Source organism: Cebus imitator, unplaced genomic scaffold, assembly GCF_001604975.1.
Source record: "Cebus imitator isolate Cc_AM_T3 unplaced genomic scaffold, Cebus_imitator-1.0 Scaffold729, whole genome shotgun sequence".
NCBI classification, from domain to species: domain Eukaryota; kingdom Metazoa; phylum Chordata; class Mammalia; order Primates; family Cebidae; genus Cebus; species Cebus imitator.
Genome location: NW_016108044.1, coordinates 177453 through 197926, shown reverse-complemented (window position 1 = coordinate 197926; position 20474 = coordinate 177453). Strand labels below are relative to the sequence as shown.

At 55.5% G+C, this 20474-nt stretch overlaps 2 protein-coding genes across 11 annotated transcripts in view; one reads left to right on the top strand and one right to left on the bottom strand.

Annotated features, from left to right (window-relative positions):
• The window catches only part of LOC108296637 (sulfotransferase 1A1), a 30655-nt gene extending 16654 nt beyond the window's left edge, over positions 1–14001 (top strand). For 4 of the 9 annotated variants that reach the window (XM_037735115.1, XM_037735114.1, XM_037735113.1 and 1 more), the window contains exons 6-8: positions 12590–12686; positions 13497–13677; positions 13800–14001. In XM_037735115.1, coding sequence (XP_037591043.1) covers positions 12590–12686; positions 13497–13677; positions 13800–13912 — 391 coding nt within the window. In that variant the 3' untranslated portion in view covers positions 13913–14001. Of the gene's footprint in view, positions 1–368; positions 385–8645; positions 8666–10173; positions 10337–10440; positions 10567–10655; positions 10754–12373; positions 12501–12589; positions 12687–13496; positions 13678–13799 lie in introns of those variants that run through there. The other 5 variants (XM_017519135.2, XM_037735118.1, XM_037735119.1 and 2 more) reach the window with 4 other exon arrangements.
• Positions 14002–14150: 149 nt separating this feature from the next.
• The window catches only part of SGF29 (SAGA complex associated factor 29), a 34782-nt gene continuing 28458 nt past the window's right edge, over positions 14151–20474 (bottom strand). For both annotated transcript variants that reach the window (XM_017519138.2, XM_037735120.1), the window contains exons 3-10: positions 20007–20082; positions 19260–19332; positions 16701–16765; positions 15655–15784; positions 15439–15585; positions 15275–15310; positions 15005–15167; positions 14151–14350 (exon numbers count right to left, since the gene is read on the bottom strand). In XM_017519138.2, coding sequence (XP_017374627.1) covers positions 14234–14350; positions 15005–15167; positions 15275–15310; positions 15439–15585; positions 15655–15784; positions 16701–16765; positions 19260–19332; positions 20007–20082 — 807 coding nt within the window. In that variant the 3' untranslated portion in view covers positions 14151–14233. The remainder of the gene's footprint in view (positions 14351–15004; positions 15168–15274; positions 15311–15438; positions 15586–15654; positions 15785–16700; positions 16766–19259; positions 19333–20006; positions 20083–20474) is intronic.

The following is a 20474-nucleotide window of genomic DNA, read 5'->3' as shown; positions in this document are numbered from 1 at the left end:
CGGGGCCTCCCCTGGGGTGAGACTCCAGCTTTGCTCCCTGCCTTCCTCTCCCAGGCACGGCTGGGGACTGGAAAACCACCTTCACTGTGGCGCAGAATGAGCGCTTCGACGCGGACTATGCAGAGAAGATGGCAGGCTGCAGCCTCAGCTTCCGCTCCCAGCTGTGACAGGGGCTCCCGGGGTCACTGCAGAGGGAGTGTGCGAGTCAAGCCTGACCACGGGGCTCAGGAATAAAGCGTGATTTGTGTTCAATGCAGAGCCTGTGTTGGAAGCCAAGAAAATCCCTGAGCTGAAACAGTGATCGCCCACTGGGGACAGATATGGCCACCACCCTGCTCCAGCTCCCCTGCTGCCCTGTTTGGAGAGGGGAGAGGGTCTGGAGAAGTAAAACCCAGGACACGCGTGGAGGGGAGCGTCCGTTTAATCCCAGCACATCCTCTGCCGTCCTGCTCTGTGTTGTCGGGGGATGGCGAGTACACTGGGCAGCTTCACTTTTTCTTGGGCTCCTTACAAGCCACCACGTACCTCTGGGCCACATTGAGGGGAGGGGAATAGCCATCTGCATAGGAGGTATCTTCAAACAGGACCGAGTAGTCATCCTGGGGCTGTGGGGCAGGCAGACAGGAGGGGCTGCTCAGAGACCCCCAGGCCAGGACCCCTTCCCCCAGCCTAGACCACAGGAGCCTCTGGGCCCTGGACTCTCAGCCAATCTTTTCATTGTTCACTCTGGGGTGAGGAAGTCTCGGCCCAGTCCCTGCTGCTACAGAGCTCTTTTCTCAGTGGCGGGAGGCCCAGGGCAGGGAAAAGGCAGGGAGAGGAAGGGAACTCGCTCCCTTCCCAGTGGGGCCATAGCTGGAGGATCTGCTGCCTTTTGGGGACTCTGTGTTCAGAGGACTGAAGGAAACCCAGAGGGTGGCAGGCAGAGATCCTGGTCTCAGGTGGCCTGTGTCCCATGTTACCAGGAGCATGAAGGGACAGGAGCCCGGGGCTCAGGGCAGGAGCTTCCCATCTCACAGCTGATTCTCCTGGAGATGCAGAAGGGAAGCCGCTGACTCAGAGCTTGCCAAGGCTGCCAGGGCTGGCATGGAGAGAGTGGTCTTTGGGCCAGGCACAGTGGCTCACGCCTGTAATCCTAGCACTTCGGGAGGCGGAAGTGGGTGGATCACCTGAGGTGAGCAGTTCAAGACCAGCCTGGCCATCATGGTGAAACCTCAAAAAAAAAAAAAAAAAAAAAAGAGAGTGGTCTTTGGGATGGAGTGGAAAAAAGGAAGGCAGCTGGTGGGTCCTGTTAGCTTGGAGCTGTGAGATGAGGACAAGGGGGAGGGTGTGGGGGGAGGGTGTGGGGGAGGGTGTGGGGGGAGGGTGTGGGGAGAGGACCCCCAGCTGTAGGGTCCAGCCCTACAGGGTTCTGTGAGCTGCTCCTTGGCTGATGTGGAGACAAAAAATTGTAGAAATAAAAGACACAAGACACAGAGATAGAGAAATAGAGTTTGGGCCCAGGGGTCCACCGCTACCCAGATCTCGGAGACCAGCAGTGGCGGGAATGCAGGGACACTCTCTCACTTTGATTGAGTTGCAAATCTGGGGCAGGGTAGGTAGGGCGTGGCCTTGGTGGTAGGAGACTGGAGGTAGGGTAGATAGGGCGTAGCAGTGGTAGAGTCAAGTACATCACGTGTCATTCACGTAGGGGCTTAGGAATTTCTGGCACCCGAAGTGAGGTAAGGAGCATAATGCATCAGCACCTTTTCCATACTTACCAAGAAAGAACTACAACATTAAGATTTATATTACTATTACTGATTATCTTTTCTAAAACAAAAGGAACCAGGTGCAGAAGTAGAACATAAGAGTGGACGTGGAAGGTGACCACTGAAGCACAGCATCATACAGAGACAGTTAAGCCCTGATGTCTGTGGGCCTACCTGACACCATCAGGCCTTACCACAAGAGCTTGGAGAGGCGGAGTTCTCTCCAAACTTCCCCAGGAAGGAGATGTCTCAGTCATTTTGGACATCTCCTCCCCTAGCTGGCTAAATAGCAGGCGCTTTCACAGCGCTGGCACTGCCGCACAGCCGAGGTGCCCTCCAGCAGCCCTCAAGTGGGCGTGACAGAGGGCTTAGAGCATCTTGCCTTAGTGTCATTCATTTTACAATGTCACCCCAGGTTCACATTTCCGACCTGATAGGCATTAGTAAAGGAATTAAGATCACCTATGAATACCCAAGATCACATATGAATAACTAATAAATACTACTGTTATATTTCTAGTTACTTTCTTCTTCGTTATGTATATGGAAATTGGCTGAGGCCTTTTGCTCCTGCCTCAGCGCTTATGGGATCTTCGCACTACACCTAGCCTGTCTGATTGGCCTGTTTCTAACATCTCCCGTGGTCTCTCCACTGGAGGCTGCTTTAGCCGCTGTGGGGGCAAGTGGATCAGGGCACAGTAGAAGCAGGTGGTCTGGGGATACAGGGCCAGCAAGAGCTGCTCTTTCTGGCACAAGACCTCAGGGTCTGTCTTGGGGTTGGCCTTCCACTGGGGCAGCGGAGTGACCTGGCGCTGGCTCAGGGTGTGTCTCCTGGGGGTAGAGGGACTTGTGTCAACACGTGGCCACGTGGGGAAACTCCTTCCCAGCTGTTATGCTGCCCCCCAGGCTCTGTGCCCTGCCCTGGCCTGGACACTCACTCTTTGCCTTCTTCATCGATGTCATCTACCTCATACCTGCGGACAAAAGGAGGAAAACGCTGGATGCAGCCAGGGTCGCGGTCCCTGTCAGGGAGTGAAGAGGATGGGGACAGTCCAAGGACCCAGTGCTCCCTGCACAGCAGGCCCCATCCACAGCACCCTCTGGGGAGCTTTTCTCCTGCTGCAGAGCCAAAGCCCAGGTAGGTTCGGTGACCAGAGAGTAGCCCTGAGGCTGGTGTCACTCACTTGGTGGTGGTGTGGCTGTAACTGACCACCTTGGCCAGTTTCCATCCAATCCTTGTCCCCATGCATGGCCAGCACCGGGGTAGCCACTTTGTCCCCTGAGGCAGGGATGGTCCCACAGAGCGGTGGGGGCCGATGAGTGGAACAAAGGGTCAGTCCCAGCCCCTCGGCACCAGCCCCTCCCTCGCAGCTGCTGCCTCACTTGTCACCAGGCTTCCCGATCCACAGGGCAGAGTCATGACTGACTGCTACGGCCAGGTCACCAGCACCCCTCCGCGCACGGTCTTCCGGGCGGCTCCGAGTCATTGTAGAGACTCATGATCTTGGCTGCTGTGGGACGAAGGGAACACTGAGGCCCCAGGGACAGGTGACGGCTTTAACCCTCCTAGCCTGCTGCACTGAGCTGTTGGAGGAGCCCCTGGGAGCCCCAGCTCTAGAGTAAACCCCAGGGCCCAGTAGGACTGTGGCCCCATCTGCCAGGTGTCCTAAAGGGGCTGCTGCGCTCAACTACAGATGGGTGAGATGGCAGCACCAGGCCCCCAGGGGGAGGAACCAGGGAGGGACAAAGCGGGTTCTGAGGTGCTGGTCAGGTTCTCTTCCTGATGCCGGTGCTGACACAGAAGTGTGTTTCATTAAAACTTCCTAAAATTCGAAGGTTCCCACAAGGGTGGCAGCGAGGCCAAGGTGCTTTTTTTTTTTTTTTTTGAGACGGAGTTTCGTTCTTGTTACCCAGGCTGGAGTGCAATGGCGCAATCTCGGCTCACCGCAACCTCCACCTCCTGGGTTCAGGCAATTCTCCTGCCTCAGCCTCCCGAGTAGCCGGGACTACAGGCACGCGCCACCATGCCCAGCTAATTTTTTTTTTTTTTTGTATTTTTAGTAGAGGCGGGGTTTCACCTTGTTGACCAGGATGGTCTTGATCTCTTGACCTCGTGATCCACCGGCCTCAGCCTCCCAAAGTGCTGGGATTACAGGCGTGAGCCACCGCGCCCGGCCCCAAGGTGCTTTTTGGTTGTCCACCTGCTCTACCGCCTGAACCCCTGGCACCAGGGCCGCCTCTACCTGGGGTTCACAGTCAACCCTGCTCCTCGGGTCCAGCAGCACAATGGGGACGGCACAAAAGGCAGGGCCCAGACCGGGTGCGGTGGATCTCACCTGCCATCCCATTATTTTGTCATCCCAGCACTTTGGGAGGCCCAATTGGTCGTATCACTTGAGGTCAGGAGCTGGAGATCAGCCCGGCCAACACGGAGAAACCCCTGTCTCTACTAAAAACACATAAAATTAGCCGGTGTAATCGGCAGCGCCTGTAATTCCAGCTAGTCAGGAGGCTGAGGCAGGAGAATCGCTTGAACCCGGGACAGGGCAGAGGTTGCAGTGAGCCGAATCGCGCCATTGCATTCCTGGTGAGACAGGGAGGGCTTCTGTGCCAGGAGGAAGGCTTCCTGGAGGAGGCAGACCCCGTGGGGCACAGGCCTGATGAGAGGGGGACCGGCCAGGCCTGTGACATGGGCGTCCAGTGCGGGGACCAGGCCTGTCGCAGAGGAGGAGCGTGAAGAGGAGGTGGTGCCCTGGGAATCTCGGCGGTGGAACTCCGGGAGGAGCTGGCTGGGACCGGGGTGATGATCCAGGATGGGGTCCAGCGTAGGGGTCTTGGTGGGCACGCTGGGGTGGGGCGCAGGAGGAGAGTAGGGGTGACAGGTGGGTACCTGGGCTGGAGGCGGGGCGCGAGATTGGCAGGTGCAGGGGGCGTTCCTTCAGGCAGGGGCGGGGCCTGGGGCTCCGTAGAAGCCCGGAGTGAGGACCCCGCTCTCGGGTGGGTTTGAAGGGACCTGCGGTGAGGCGCGGAGGGGCTCACAGGGACACTCTTGTTCTCCTCCTAGGGAGATGGTGCTCATCGTGCGCGGCTTCCAGTCCGTCGTGGCCGCTCTTCTGGTAGGAAGGATACCGCGCGGCGGCGTGTGGCTTGGGTTTGGGGTCCGACTCCTGCCCGACGCCGCCCTGACGCCCCCCCGTACCGTACAGCAGTTGGAGTGGGTCTGGCTTCCCCGCCCTGGGCGCGCCTCCCGTTTCCGCTGTTTCGCGACTTCCGCCTGGACCTCTGCCGGCCTCGCCGCTCCGCCGGCTGTACTTCGGGCCTCCCCCGCCCCAGGGCGCCTCGCAGGTCCCTTTGCTGACGCCAAGCCCGAACCTGAGCCCGACCCGGGACCCCAGATGCCTGTGCGCCCTGAAGCGCCCGGGCGCTTCAGGGGAGGTTCGCCCCAGGCAAGGGGGATGCAGCGTCCCGACGACTTCGGATCCAGCTATTTGTTGAAGAACAAGGAAACGCCCTGACACTTTTGCGGCCCTGTCCCGGTCTCTAAGATGGGGATGACAGTACTTCTGGCCATTGGCGGGGCACAGCAGGACCTGCCTTTTCCCTTTGACTGGAAGGTTCTTCTCTACACCCCCATCTGTCTTGATAACCTGCCACCTCCACAGAGAGGTCTTCCCTGTCTCCCGATTTAAAATTGCAGCTCTGAGAAGCCGGGCACGGTGGCACATGCCTGTAGTGCCAACTACTGGGGAGTCTGAGGTGGGAGGATTGCCTGAGCCCGGGAGCTGGAGGCTGCAGTGAGCTCTGACTGTTCCATTGCACTCCAGCCTGGGCGAAAGAGCAAGACTCTGTCTCTAAAAAGATAAACTAAAATTGCATGTCTTGTGTACTTCACCATGGCTCCTTCTCCTGAATACTTATTATCTCACGGGCTTCGTGTTTTATTGATCTCATTAGTCTCTCCCATCCCAACCTTTGTACTAAACTGCCTGAAGGCAGCTCTTGTCACTGCTGGAGAACAGAGTCCTACACAGAGCTGCTGTCCAATAAATAGTTAATAAAATAATGGATGATGGGCGGGCTTCTACTGAGCTCCTGATAATTGTGAGTGGAGGACTAGCCCTGCAGAGATTCAGTGACCTGCTGGCCATTGCTAAGCTGTCACGAAATTCAAGTCTGGCTGCAGTGTCCAGGCTGTGACTCAGTCACTGCTGATGCTCACGGGACCTTCACCAGCTTAGTCCCAGAGAGCAAGGATTTTAACCCCCGACCTCCATTTCCTCGTCTGTAAAATGCAAATATGGAGCTGTGTAACACCAGGAACAGTGCCTGCTGCACAGAGGCTCCCTGCCAGCTCCCTCTCCCTCCTTGCCTCTTACCTGCCTGCTGCCTGGGACTGGATGAACAGGTGCCTTTGTGTTGCTCTGACCCTGGCTGCCCGCCAAGGGTCCATGTGATCTGCCTGGCAGAGGAGTTCCTTTGGGAAGAATCAGGGCAGCTTCTGTCCCCAGGCACCAGCCTGGTCCAGCTCTGGGAAGAGGGTGCCCAGTTGTATAAGCCAGGCCTGGGCAGCAGAGTCTTCATCTTGATATTCAGGGCCCAGCCTGGAGGGGACTTGTGATGCCTGACTCTATCTCTCTGGCCCCATGCCTTGGTAGCTGTGGGAGGTCACTGCTTTGGGTGACCTGATCTGGCTGTGCAGATGGGCATGGAGGAAATAGTAGAAGACTCGGAATTAGAAGACGTGAGTGGGTTTTGGCCCCGGCCTCGCCACCCCACTCCCTGCCCTGGGCTGTCTGTCACCAACCTTCTTGCCTCTACAGACACACTGGACAGCCCTGCCGGGGACCTGATCCTCAGCGTCCCTAACCCTCTCCCAATACCAGTGGCCTAAGGGAGGTCCTCAAAGGCCGGTGGGACATCCACCTCTGTCAGTCTCCAGGCTCTTGACACTTTTGCCAGAAGGAATTTAAGGGCAAGTTAGAAGGCGTGAATGTAGGGAGATTTCTTGCAGAGCAAAAGTATACACTCAAGAAGGGGAATGTGGGGGTCATGAAGAGAGTGTCTCATGCCCTAGGTTTGGGGCTGACCTTTATGGGCTTCTTTAAAGATGGTGTATTCATGAAGATTCCAGGAAAAGGTAAAGATTTCTCAAAACCGTGGTGCCACAATTTACGTCCAAATACAGGTGTTCCTGGAGCAGTCTTGGCACTGGTCGGTGTATGATTTAACATCTTACTGATCATATGAGATCCTAGGTGAAACCTATATCAAATGCAGCGCCATGTTGGGTCTGGTTGGTTGTAGCCAGCTTGGTCCTCATCCTATTTTTCCGGGACTTATTGGCCCTTAGCACATGCAGCTATTTCAAGTTTCCTTCTTCTGGTCATGTGAAACTGCAGCCTGGGATTTTCTAGTCCCCAGCTACCACTCTGTATTAATCTCACATTCTTGCCTATTTTCCATGCCATCTGGAGTGGGTCTAGCTGGTTTTTACCGGACTGCAATACAAAGTCTGAGCCAAGGGTACCTCCCGATGGTTACTGAAGGCAGAGATGGAGCTAGTGGCCTCAGGACCTGTCAGTCAGGATCACAGAGGAGGGAGGAGGGGCCTCCCCTCTGCCTGGAAACTCCACGCCTCAGCTTTCCCCTGCTTGCCTCTGAGTTCACGGAATTCTTGGAAGGCCTGGGAGACTCACCTTTACTCAGCTGGTTACCTGTCTAGTAACCAGCTTGACCTTGGACTTTCAATAGTGAGGACAAAGAACGAGGAGTATGGGGGGGATGCCCTCCTTCTACAGGGCCCCGAGGCTTCCAAGCCCCAACCTCCCCCGTCCTCTGTCTGCAGAGCCTTCTTCAAACCCAGGGAAAGAAAAGCACCTGCAGGGGCTGCTGTTCTAGGATCTTCTATTGATGCTCTGTGAGGTCCCCTGGGAGCCATGAGGCTGGGGCTATCTCCCAGGGCAATGGGACTCCAATGTCCTTGTTCTTTCTTCTTCTGTGCATCCATGCTCTGCTCCACCCCTGCCCCTTCACTCTGCCCACACACATCACTCCAGGCTGGCCTTGTGGTCGGAGCCTGGAATGCCTGCGCTGCTGAGGGCCTGTGGGCTGCACTAGACCAGAACCCCTGGCGCCTTCAAGCATGGCCTGGAGCCAGCAGTTAGGTGACCTTTCCCGGGCCTGCCTATCTCAGCCTTCTCCTCCAACCCCTCCCACTTCTTCTCTGGGTCAATTAGAGAAAGCTTGTCTATTGGCCTGCCTGGTGGGGTGGAGTCCAGGGGTAGGTCAGGAGCCCTGGGACAGCTCAAAACAACACAAAGAAAACCAAACGCACCATTGGGCCCTTTCCCCTGTCATTCTTGTTATTATTATTATTCTGAGCTAGAGTTTTACTTTTGTTGCTCAGGCTAAAGTGCAATGGCTGGATCTCGGCTCACAGCAACCTCCGCCGCCTGTGTTCAAGAGATTCTCCTGCCTCAACCTCCCGAGTAGATGGGATTATAGGCATGCACCACTATACCTGGAGTAGAGCTGGGGTTTCTCCATGTTGGTCAGGATGGTCTCGAACTTCTGACCTCAGGTGATCCGCCCACCTCAGCCTCCCAAGGTGCTGGGATTACAGGTGTGAACCACTGTGCCCGACCATTCTAATGTTTTCTACACATCAAACCCAGTCTTGGCTTTGCAGATCACTCCAGGCTTGTCTCCAGCTGGCGGACTAAGGAGGATAATGGAGAAGCTCCCCAACTCCCAAACCCACCTCTTCCTCCCAGGAGCAAAACTAACTCTGGCCTGGCTCCAGATCCCTCCCACACTGGACTTAGGAAACCCTCAGCACAGATAACAGCCCTGCATTCCCCACACCGCACCCACACTCAGCCACTGCGGGCGAGGACAGCCAGCTCCCGAAAGCTCAGGTGAGTGACATGGTGGAATGGCCCAAGTCGCCCTCACCCTGCTCAGCTTCTGGCTCCAACATTCCAGAAGCCGAGGCCTCTGCCATTCCTGCTCTTTCCCCATGGATATCCCATTTCAATCAGACAACTCTGGCCAGGCGTGAATCCCCCTCCGTCCCTTTTTTTTTTTTCCCTCAGGGAGGCCAGGTCTTGCTGTCACTCAGACTGGAGTACAGTAGGATTCTGGTCACTGCAGCCTTGAATTCCTGGGCTCAATCAATTCTCCTGTCTCAGCCTCTAGAGTAGCTGGGACTACAGGGCCTTGCCATCCTTCCTGGATAATTTTTCAAAATATTTTTTAAAGGCCGGACTCGGTGACCAAGCCTATAATCCCAGCATGTTGGGAGGCCAAGGCAGGTGGATCAGGAGGTCAGGAGTTTGAGACCAGCCTGGCCAACATGGTGAAACTGTCTCTACTAAAAACATAAAAACTAGCCAAGTATGGTGGCCAGCTCCTGTAATCTCAGCTATTCTGGAGGCTGAGGTAGAATTGCCTGAATCCAGGAAGTGGAGGTTGTGGTGAGCCGATATCATGCCATTGCACTCCAGCCTGGATGACAGAGCAAGACTTCGTCTCAAAAAATAAAAAATAAATAAATATAAAAGATTTTTAGAGACGGGGTCTTGCCATGCTGCCCAAGTTGGTCTCCAACTCCTGGCCTCCTAGGGTCTGGGATTACAGGTGGGACTCACCCTGCCCAGGACCCTCCTCCTGCTGAGTCATCAGTTTTGTTCCTTCCCACACCAGGGTCTGGCCCCTAGTACTAGCTAGTTGCTCAATGGGCCGTGTTTGTCTTGGAACCCAGATGGACTGTGGCTGGGCAAATGGATCACAGGCCTAGCCGGCCTGGGAGGTTTCCAAATGTGAGGGGCCCTGAGCGGGTCAAGGAGAGGAGCACCGGGGAGAGAAGCCCAGCCAGCCTGGGAGGTTTCCACATGTGAGGGGCCTTGAGGGGCTCAAGCAGGGGAGCATCCGGGAGGGGAGCCCACTGGGTGGAGGCTGGGATCTCAACACCCTCCTCAAACACTGGGTTTGATGTGTAGAAAATATTAGAATGGTCGGGCGCAGTGGTTCACACCTGTAATCCCAGAAATGGTGAGACAAAGGGCACTGGCTGGAGGGGAGACAGCACAGGCAGGCCTAGAGCTTCCTCAGGGCAGCTGGAGTCTCCTGGAGACCTTCACACACCCTGATACCTGGGCCCCGCCCCATGAGGGCACTTTCACTGGTCTGCACCATGGCCCAGGCCCTGGGATTTTGCACAGCTCTGCAGGTGAATGAAAGCTTCGGCCAGGCTGGGGAACCGCCGCACTAGACGCAGACCTGGTTTTCAGCCCCAGCCCTGCCACTGACTGGCTTTGTGAGCTCAGGCAAGTCACTCAGCCTCCCTAGGCCTCAGTGACTTCCCTGAAAGTGAGAATTCTGCACACGGTGTTGTGATGATGTTAAGGGTGTGGGCCTGGGACTGCCCTGATGCAGGAACATGGAGCTGATCCAGGACACCCTCCGCCAGCCTCTGGAGTATGTGAAGGGGGTCCCGCTCATCAAGTACTTTGCAGAGACACTGGGGCCCCTGGAGAGCTTCCGGGCCCGGCCCGATGACCTGCTCATCAGCACCTACCCCAAGTCTGGTAGGTGAGGAGGGCCACCCACCCTTTCCCATGTGGCAGCCCCTACTTTGGCCTGCCAGGCTGTACCCTCAGCCTGTTCACCTCCTATCTCCCTCCCTCTCCAGGCACCACCTGGGTGAGCCAGGTACTGGACATGATCTATCAGGATGGCGACCTGGACAAGTGTCACCGGGCTCCCATCTTCATTCGGGTGCCCTTTCTTGAGTTCAAAGCCCCAGGGGTTCCCTCAGGTGTGTGACTGGGTCCTGGGGGCAAGGGGAGTGGAGGAAGACAGGGCTGGGGCTTCAGCTCACCAGACCTTCCCTGACCCACCGCTCAGGGCTGGAGACTCTGAAAGATACGCCGGCCCCAAGGCTCCTAAAGACGCACCTGCCCCTGGCTCTGGTCCCCCAGACCCTGCTGGATCAGAAGGTCAAGGTGAGGCTGGGCACAGTGGCTCATGCCTGCAATGTCAGCACTTTGGGAGGTTGAGGCAGGCAGATCACCTGAGGTCAGGAGTTGGAGAACAGCCTGGCCAACATGGTGAAACCCTATCTTTACTAAAAATACAAAAAAATGGCCGGGCGCAGTGGCTCACGCCTGTAATCCCTGCACTTTGGGAGGCCACGGTGGGTGGATCACGAGGTCAAGAGATCGAGACCATCCTGGTCAACATGGTGAAACCCCGTCTCTACTTAAAATACAAAAAATCAGGTGGACATGGTGGCGCGTGCCTGTAATCCCAGCTACTCAGGAGGCTGAGGCAGAATTGCCTGAAGCCAGGAGGCGGAGGTTGCGGTGAGCCGAGATCGCGCCATTGCACTCCAGCCTGGGTAACAAGAGCGAAACTCCGTCTCAAAAAAAAAAAAAAAAAATTGGCCGGGCATGGGGGCAGGCACCTACAATTCCAGCTACTTGGGAGGTTGAGGCAGGAGAATCTCTAGAACCTGGGAAGCGGTGGTTGCAGTGAGCCAAGATCGCACCATTGCACTCCAGCCTGGGAGACTGAACAAGACTCTGTTTCCAACTAACTAAATAAATAAATAAAGATTAAAAAAAGATTTGCCACCTATGATGGCTCACTCCTGTAAGGCCAGCACTTGGAGAGGTCAAGGTCAGTGGGCCAAGGTCTTATTTTTTGAGGCTCTCTGATCAGGCCACGGATCAGATACTTTTTTTGAGAGAGTCTCAAAAAACAAAACAAAACAAAAACACCAGTACAAAAAGAAAAAGAAAAAAGGTCCAGGTTGGGGCATGTGAATTCAGGGAAGGAGGCCCCCGGTCAGCCTAGCCTGGTCCTGTCCTTCTGGGAAAGCCGTATTACTTCCTCCAGACTTGTCTTATCTTCAGTGGGGAAACTGTCTGCCTCTTGCTCTGATGACCAAGAACATAAGACTCTTCAGTGTGAACCTAAGAAAGGTAGAGGGGGCCGGTTGCAGGAGGTCAGGTCTGTAACTCCAGCACTTTGGGACGCCGAGGTGGGCAGAATATGAGGACAGGAGTTCGAGACCAGCCTGACCAGCATGGTGAAACCCTGTCTCTACTAAAAGTACAAAAATTGGTTGAGCATGACGGTGAACGCCTGTAATCCCAGCTACTCGGAGAGCTGGGTAGGAGAATCACTTGAACCCGGGAGGCAGAGTTGCAGAGAGCCAAGATCGTGCCACTGCACTCCAGCCTGGGCAACAGAGTGAGACTCGGTTTCAAAAAAAAAAAAAACAAAAAACAAAAAACAGAGAGATAGTGGGTGGGTCTTCACTGGCCCAGGAAACTTGGGAATTTGGGGCTGGTGGGAACATGTCTGGTGGAGCATGCCTTGCTCTAAATTGGGGTGTGACGGCATTGATGCAGTTTATATTAGTATAGAATATGGATCCAGGGACCAGGCTGGACTTTGACATCTGAGCAGGGTTCAGATTCCACTTGGACCTACCTGTGCCATGAGATCTCAAGCAAGTCACAGTCTAAGCCTCAGGTTTCTCCTTTGCCAAACCAAGAGATGAGCCGGCCTGGGGCAGGCCGTGTGATGGCGCTGGGCCGGGTCCTCTGCCCCTGCAGGTGGTCTATGTTGCCCGCAACGCAAAGGACGTGGCCGTCTCTTACTACCACTTCCACCGCATGGTGAAGGTGCTTCCTGAGCCTGGGACCTGGGACAGCTTCCTGGAGAAGTTCATGGCCGGAGAAGGTGGGTTGACTGGAGGAAGGAGGGTGTGGAGCCGAGGGGTGGCTACAACACACGGCAACCCTGTGTCGCTGTCCCCCGCCCGCTTCTCCAGTGTCCTACGGGTCCTGGTACCAGCACGTGCAGGAGTGGTGGGAGCTGAGCCGCACACACCCTGTTCTCTACCTCTTCTATGAAGACATGAAGGAGGTGAGACCACCTGTGCTGCTGCCCTCCATGTGACACCTGGGGGCAGGCACCTCACAGGGACTCGCAAGGCCACCCAGTCCCCTCTCCAGGCAGCCCTACCGCAGGCCCGGATTCCCCATCCTGCCTCCCTGGCCCAGGCCTCCCAGCTGCAGCCCCACCTGGCAGCAGGCCCCACACAGCTCTCATCTCCCGCACCTGAGTCAGCTCCACAGCTGGCCACGGATCAGATACTTTTTTTGAGAGAGTCTCGTTCCGTTGCCCAGGTTGGCATGCCGTGGTGTTAGCTCACTCTAATCTCCTCCTGCCAGGTTCAAATGATTCTCCTTCCTCAGCCTCCCCACAAGCTGAGAGTACAGGTGCACGCGACCACGCCTGACTAGTTTTTGTATTTTTAGTAGAGAGGAGTTTTTGCCATGTTGGCCAGGCTGGTCTCGAACTCCTGAGCTCAGGTGATCTGCCTGTCTTAGCTCCCACAGTGCTGGGATAACAGGCCTGAGCCACGGCCCCTGCCACAGATCAACTATTTATTCCTATTGCTTCTCCCTGCCAGAGGGTGTCCCACCCAGAGCCATAGTCACGGAAAACCATCCCGGTCCTCACCCATAGGAGCCAAGCCCAGCTCATCAAGGGATCACAGGGCAGAGAGCAATTCGTTTTACCCCAGGGACAGGGCCCCGAGCGTCTAGGACCTGGCTCTGAGGGTTTTCTAGTGGAAGTGGCCAGATCCCCTCTGAGGTTAGAGAAGGGGACCCCTTTTACCTTCCCGAATCAGCAATCCCAGTCTCCACTGAGGAGCCCTCTGCTGCTCAGAACCCCAAAAGGGAGATTCGGAAGATCCTGGAGTTTGTGGGGCGCTCCCTGCCGGAGGACACCCTGGACCTCATCGTTCAGCACACGTCATTCAAGGAGATGAAGAAGAACCCCATGACCAACTACTCCACCCTCCCCAAGGAGTTCATGGACCACAGCATCTCCCCCTTCATGAGGAGAGGTGGGCGCCGGCCAGCATGGGGTTTTGGGGCTGGTGGGAGCAGCAGCTGGAGCCTCCCCATAGGCACTCGGGGCCTCCCCTGGGGTGAGACTCCAGCTTTGCTCCCTGCCTTCCTCTCCCAGGCACGGCTGGGGACTGGAAAACCACCTTCACTGTGGCGCAGAATGAGCGCTTCGACGCGGACTATGCAGAGAAGATGGCAGGCTGCAGCCTCAGCTTCCGCTCCCAGCTGTGACAGGGGCTCCCGGGGTCACTGCAGAGGGAGTGTGCGAGTCAAGCCTGACCACGGGGCTCAGGAATAAAGCGTGATTTGTGTTCAATGCAGAGCCTGTGTTGGAAGCCAAGAAAATCCCTGAGCTGAAACAGTGATCGCCCACTGGGGACAGATATGGCCACCACCCTGCTCCAGCTCCCCTGCTGCCCTGTTTGGAGAGGGGAGAGGGTCTGGAGAAGTAAAACCCAGGACACGCGTGGAGGGGAGCGTCCGTTTAATCCCAGCACATCCTCTGCCGTCCTGCTCTGTGTTGTCGGGGGATGGCGAGTACACTGGGCAGCTTCACTTTTTCTTGGGCTCCTTACAAGCCACCACGTACCTCTGGGCCACATTGAGGGGAGGGGAATAGCCATCTGCATAGGAGGTATCTTCAAACAGGACCGAGTAGTCATCCTGGGGCTGTGGGGCAGGCAGACAGGAGGGGCTGCTCAGAGACCCCCAGGCCAGGACCCCTTCCCCCAGCCTAGACCACAGGAGCCTCTGGGCCCTGGACTCTCAGCCAATCTTTTCATTGTTCACTCTGGGGTGAGGAAGTCTCGGCCCAGTCCCTGCTGCTACAGAGCTCTTTTCTCAGTGGCGGCAGGCCCAGGGCAGGGAAAAGGCAGGGAGAGGAAGGGAACTCGCTCCCTTCCCAGTGGGGCCATAGCTGGAGGATCTGCTGCCTTTTGGGGACTCTGTGTTCAGAGGACTGAAGGAAACCCAGAGGGTGGCAGGCAGGGATCCTGGCCTCAGGTGGCTTGTGTCCCATGTCACCAGGAGCACGATGGGGCAGGAGCTTGGGGCTCAGGGCAGGAGCGTCCCATCTCGCAGCTGCTTCTCCTGGGATTGCTGAAGGGAAGCCACTGATTCGGGGCTTGCAAAGGCTGCCAGGGCTGGCAAGGGAACAGTCGCCTTTGGGGCTGGAGTGGAAGAGGGAGGGCAGCTGGTGGGTCCTGTCAGCTTGGGGGCTGTGAGATGAAGACAAGGGGGAGGGAGCAGGGAGTGGACCCCCAGCCTGTCTTATCAGCCTGTTTCTGACATCACCCATGGCCTCTTCACTGGAGGCTGCTTTACCCGCTGTGGGGGCGCGTGGATCAGGGCCCGGTAGAAGCAGGTGGTCTGGGGATACAGGGCCAGCACAAGCTGCTCCTTCTGGAACAAGGCCTCGGGGTCTGTCTCGGGGTTGGCCTTCCACTGGGGCAGCGGGATGACCCGGCGCCGGCTCAGGGTGTGTCTCCTGGGGGTGGAGAGACTAGTGTCAACCTGTGGCCAGGTGGGGATGCTCCTTCCCGGCTGTTATGTTACCCCCCAGGCTCTGTGCCCTGCCCTGGCCTGGACACTCACTCTTTGCCTTCTTCATCGATGTCATCTACTTCATACCTGCAGACAAAAGGAAGAAAACACTGGATGCAGCCAGGGTCGTGATCCCTGTCGGGGAGTGAGGAGGGTGGGGGCAGCCCAGGCAGGTACTGTGACAAGAGAGCGGCCCTGGGGCTGGGGTCACTCACTTGTTGGTGGCGTGGCTGTAACTGACCACCTCGGCCAGGATCCACTGCTCGTCCCCATCCACAGCCTTCACCCGGGCAGCCACCTTGTCTCCAGGTCTGGCCACATAGTCCCCTGAAGCAGGGATGGCCCCACAGAGGGGTGGGGGCCTGTGAGTGAAACTAAGAATCAGTCCCAGCCCCTGGGCACCAGCCCCTCCCTTGCAGCTGCTGCCTCACTTGTCACCAGGCTTCCCGATCCACAGGGGCAGGGTCATGGCCGACTGCTGCAGCAGGGTCATCAGCACCCCTCTGCGCATGGTCTTCCGGGGCGGCTCTGAGTCATTGTAGAGACCCGCGATCTTGGCCGCTGTGGGAAGGAAGGAAGCCCTGAGGTCACAAGGACAGGTGCTGGCTTTAACCCCCTCTAGCGCCCTGCACCCAGCTGTTGGAGAAGTCACTAGGAGCCCCAGCTCCTGAGTGAGCCCGAGGGCCCAGCAGGACCCTCACTCCATCAGCCAGGTGTTAATACTCATAGGGACTGCTGCGCTCAACTACAGATGGGTGAGATGGCAGCACAGCAGGCACCCAGTGGGAGAAACCAAGAAGAAAGTGGGGTTCCAAGCTGCTGGTCAGGCTGTTTGCTGATCTGAATGGTGGTTACAGGAGTGTGTTCAGTTAGTGAATATTTCATGGAACTCTGTACTTATGTGTACTTTTCTTCTATTAATATATGTTGTAACTCAACAGAAAGTTAAAAAAAACATTAAGTGTGCGCCTTGGTCCTCTTCAGACACAGCTGCACACCTCAACTTCACACAGAACCAGGATGGCCACATGGGGACACTGATGTGCCAAGAGTCTGCCCACCGTGGGTTTGCTGGGAGGGCAGAACAGTAGAAGAGCCAAGGAAATGCAGGCTGAAGGGGTGTGGAAGGCAGGCTTTAAGACACAGTGTGTGGTTCTGCAGAAACCAGCCAGGGCAAGAGATGGGCATGGGCTGTGGCAGGAAGGAGTAGGCCACTGGCCTAGGCCCCAGAAGGGGCAGGAGACGAGAAGCGGGCACAGGATGACCTCTGGCTGCTGAGGAACAACTGGGAAACCCCTGCTTCTGAGCGCTGAGAATGATCTCCTGTCCCTTCTCAGGGGCAGAGCCAGTCTGCCAGAGCCTCCATGGGAGGATCCGAGCAGGCGGTGGCCGCAGGCCTCCACGGGAGGGTGACCGCTGCCTGAAGGGCCTCCCTCCTCCTAGCCAAGGACCTCCCAGCACGTCCTCTTCCACTCACCAATCCGCCTCTCCTCCAACAGAGACTTGATTTCGGCAATCTTGTCCAGAGCTTTCCGAAGGATGCTGAGGGCAGGGAGAAGGGAGAAACAGGGTTTGGTTGAAGCACGTAGCATAGACTTCTTTTCCATTTTTTCTGTTTTTCTCGCTACATGGCCCTGGCTAGTCTTGGTCTCTAGCGGTTCCCCCAGGAGCCTCCTGCGCAGGTCAAATACAGGTGTATGCAGCTTCCTGTTCTGGTCAAGGAGGGCTGGATTATTTGGATCAACTCCACTGGTGAACACTAGAAATCCGGCCGGGCACGGTGGCACCTGCCTGTAATCCCAGCACTTTGGGAGGCCGAGGTGGGTGATCACCTCAAGTCAGGAATTCAAGACCAGCCTGAGCAACATGGCAAAACCCTATCTCTACTAAAAATACAAAAATTAGCAGGGCATGCTGGTGGGCGCCTATAATCCCACCTACTCAGGAGGCTGAGGCAGGAGAATCCCTTGAACCCAGGAGGCAGAGGTTGCAGTGAGCTGAAACTGCGTCATTGCACTCAAGTCTGGGCAACAAGAACAAAACTCCATCTCAAAAACAAAAAAAAACAAATAAAAAAAGAAAAGAAAACTAGAAATCTTCAATATGTGTTTTTTAGTCTTAAAAGCATAAAAAACAAGACTGTAGGAAGCAGCTGGCCAAAAACTAAGCGAACGCAGGATCCCAGAGAGGAAAGGATACAGGCGAGTGCCTTCGGCAAACCTGCAGAAGGGCTGCTCTGTTCTGGCAGCCTCTCCCCACCTCCTGAGATGAGGAGGACAGCGGCCTCAGGTCTGCCCAGGGGTCAAGAAAAACGAGGGGAGACTCTGGGGAGAGGTGCTGACTCAGAGCAGGGCTGGGTGGAAGGAACTCTTCCTTTCTGAAGGATGCACCCCTGCATGGCCTTACAGCCCCAGGAAGCCTTCTGTGAAGTTAGTTTATGGGGATTCCAGGGTGGCAGGAACCCAAGGAACCCAGCAGAAGCAGCAAACACAGAGCTTTGCTGGAGGCAGGCTTCTTCATCCTAAATCTCAGATTCCCAAAGAATATTTCCATAGCAGGCCTGCGTGCGGTGGCGTATGCCTGTAATCCCAGCACTTTGGGAGGTGGAGGCAGGAGGATCACTTGAGATGAGGAGTTGGAGACCAGCCTGCCCAACATGGCCAAACCCTATCCCTACAAAAAATTAAAAAAATTAGCTGGGCGTGGTGTGTTCTGCCTGTAATCCCAGCTACTCAGGAGGTTGAGGCAGGAGGATCACTTGAGCCCAGGAGTTTGAGGCTGCAGTGAGCCATGATGATGCCACTCCACTCCAGCTTGGACAACAGAGTGAGACACTGTCTTAATCAATCAATCAATCACACAAGGGAAAATAGCAGCAATCTGATACAGGAGAAATGTAGAAAAGACCACTTTAACCAGTAGAACAGGTAGTATCTTCTGATGTCTAATATAACTCACCAAGGACATTTCTTCTGTGCCAAAAGTGTAAACCCTGAATCCTACTAGTGAGGAAAGTCAGACCGTTAATACCAGTGTTGGAGCTCCACCCCAAATAAACAGAGCCTCTGGTACAGACAGACTTGAGAACCACTGTGTTCTCCAAGGAGAGGAATGTAATGTTCAAGTTCCTAAAGTTACAGCCGTTGCACTATAGAGATTCAAGAAAACAATGGTTTTAGGTCATTTTATTTTTTATTTTTATTTTTTGAGATGGAGTCTTGCTCTGTCGCCCAGCCTGGAGTGCAGTGGCACGATCTTGGCTCACTGCAACCTCCAACTCCCGGGTTCAAGCAATTCTCCTGCCTCAGCCTCCCGAGTGGCTGGGATTACAGCCATGTGCCACCACACCTGGCTAATTTTTGTATTTTTAGTAGAGACAGGGTTTAGCCATGTTAGCCAGGCTGGTCTTGAACCCCCGACCTCAGGTGATCTGCCCACCTCAAGATTGCAGGCATGAGCCACCGCGCCTGGCCTTAAGATCATTTTAAAAGCAGCAGTTTTCTGGAAGTGAAACTTCTCCATCTCAGAACCATAAAACCTTCAGGTCATCTGAGTTGACCTTCCAGCCAACCTTACAGACACATGCCACCATGCTCAGCTAATTATAAAATTTTTTGTAAAGGCAAAGTCTCATTTTGTTGCCCAGGCTGGTCTTGAACACTTGGACTCAAGTGATCCTCTAATCTCGGCCTCCCGATCACCTCTGTAATGCTGTGATTACATATCTGAGCCACCCAGTCCCTGATATCCCTATTTTAATGACTGAATCTCAGCCAAAGTGACTGCCAAGGTCACAGAACCAGTAAATGGCAGTGCTGACTCACACCTTGCTGCCTTCTGTAAAGACGTTAGCAGCAGAGGTAACAAAAAGAGTGGGCCTAGCAGTGGGCTCCAGGGAAGGCGGGACCCAAGGGAGAGGCTGGGAGTAGGAATCAGCTTATCCATGGGGGGAAAGCAGGCTGGGGGCTTGGTCCAAATGCGCCTGCAGCCCAGTGTCCAGGTGAGGAGGGAGGAGCGGCGGGGTGGGCGCACTCACTTGCATTCAGCCTCTGCATCGGCCTTGGCGGTTGTGTAGAGGCCACGCAGCTTTGTCCGGTAATAGGGAGAAACTGCAGAGGAAACAGAGGAATAAAAGGAGGCAGGGCCAGGGTTGGTGCAGTAGTGTGGCGCTGCTTCCGTGCACCGGAGTCACACTTGCGGAGGCACAGAGAGGCTGTGGCCACAGTCAGAGCTCTGCTGGCTCAGGAGTGCTCCCAAGGCGGATACCCCGGGCTCCAAGAGTCTGCATTTCCATATGGTACAAATGCCATCACTACATCTGCGAGAGGATTGTCTTACCTTCTCCCCATCATGACACACACAGAAAATATTTGTTAAGACACAGGAAACCACAATTCTCAGAGTTACCCAGAGTAGGAAAGCCCCAGCCCCAGGGTCTGACCTCCTAAGAGGCCTCAGGGCACATGGAGGGGCCACCTGGGAAGGAAGCTCTGTTCTAGAAAACACCAGCTAACTAGGGTGCTTGTACGCTCTAAGGGGAACTTTCCCTGGACGTATCTCATTGCACTGCCTTTCCAGTCCTCAGAGTGGAGGGATTTTAGTTCTTCAGGTCACCCAGACTAAGGGAAAGCTGTCCCTCCTGCCTCAGGAGCAGTGCATTTCTGAATATGCAGATACATGCAAATCAACTTTGAATACAATATCCACCTAATTCCAAGCTTGGCCACACCCACCCACCTCACCCCCATCTCATTCCCTTCCTCTCCTGAGCCCAGCTACTCACTCTTGTTCTCTGTCTGCATCCGCTCATGGGTCTTCTGGATGTTCACTAAGTTGTGTTCGCTCCGCGAACGCTCTTCCTGTAAGGAGAGCAGCAGGACGTGACGGAGGCCCTCCCTGCTGCTATGGCACCCTATGAGCCAGGCCAGAGGCCCCATCCCAAAAACATGACCCTCATTTCCTAAATCCAAATTCAGGAGAAGTTCAAGATGATTTTCTCCTTTGACTAATGCAAAAGCATTAAAAAGGCATTAAAGGACCCCGGTGCAATGGCTCATGCCTATAATCCCAGCACTTTGAAAGGCCAAAGTGGGCAAATCACTTTCAGGTCATGAGTTCAAGACCATCCTGGCCAACATGGTGACACCCCATCTCTACTAAAAATAAAAAAATTAGCTGGGCATGGTGGCATGCGCCTGTAGTCCCAGCTACCCAGGAAGCTGAGGCAGGAGAATTGCTTGAACCTGTGAGG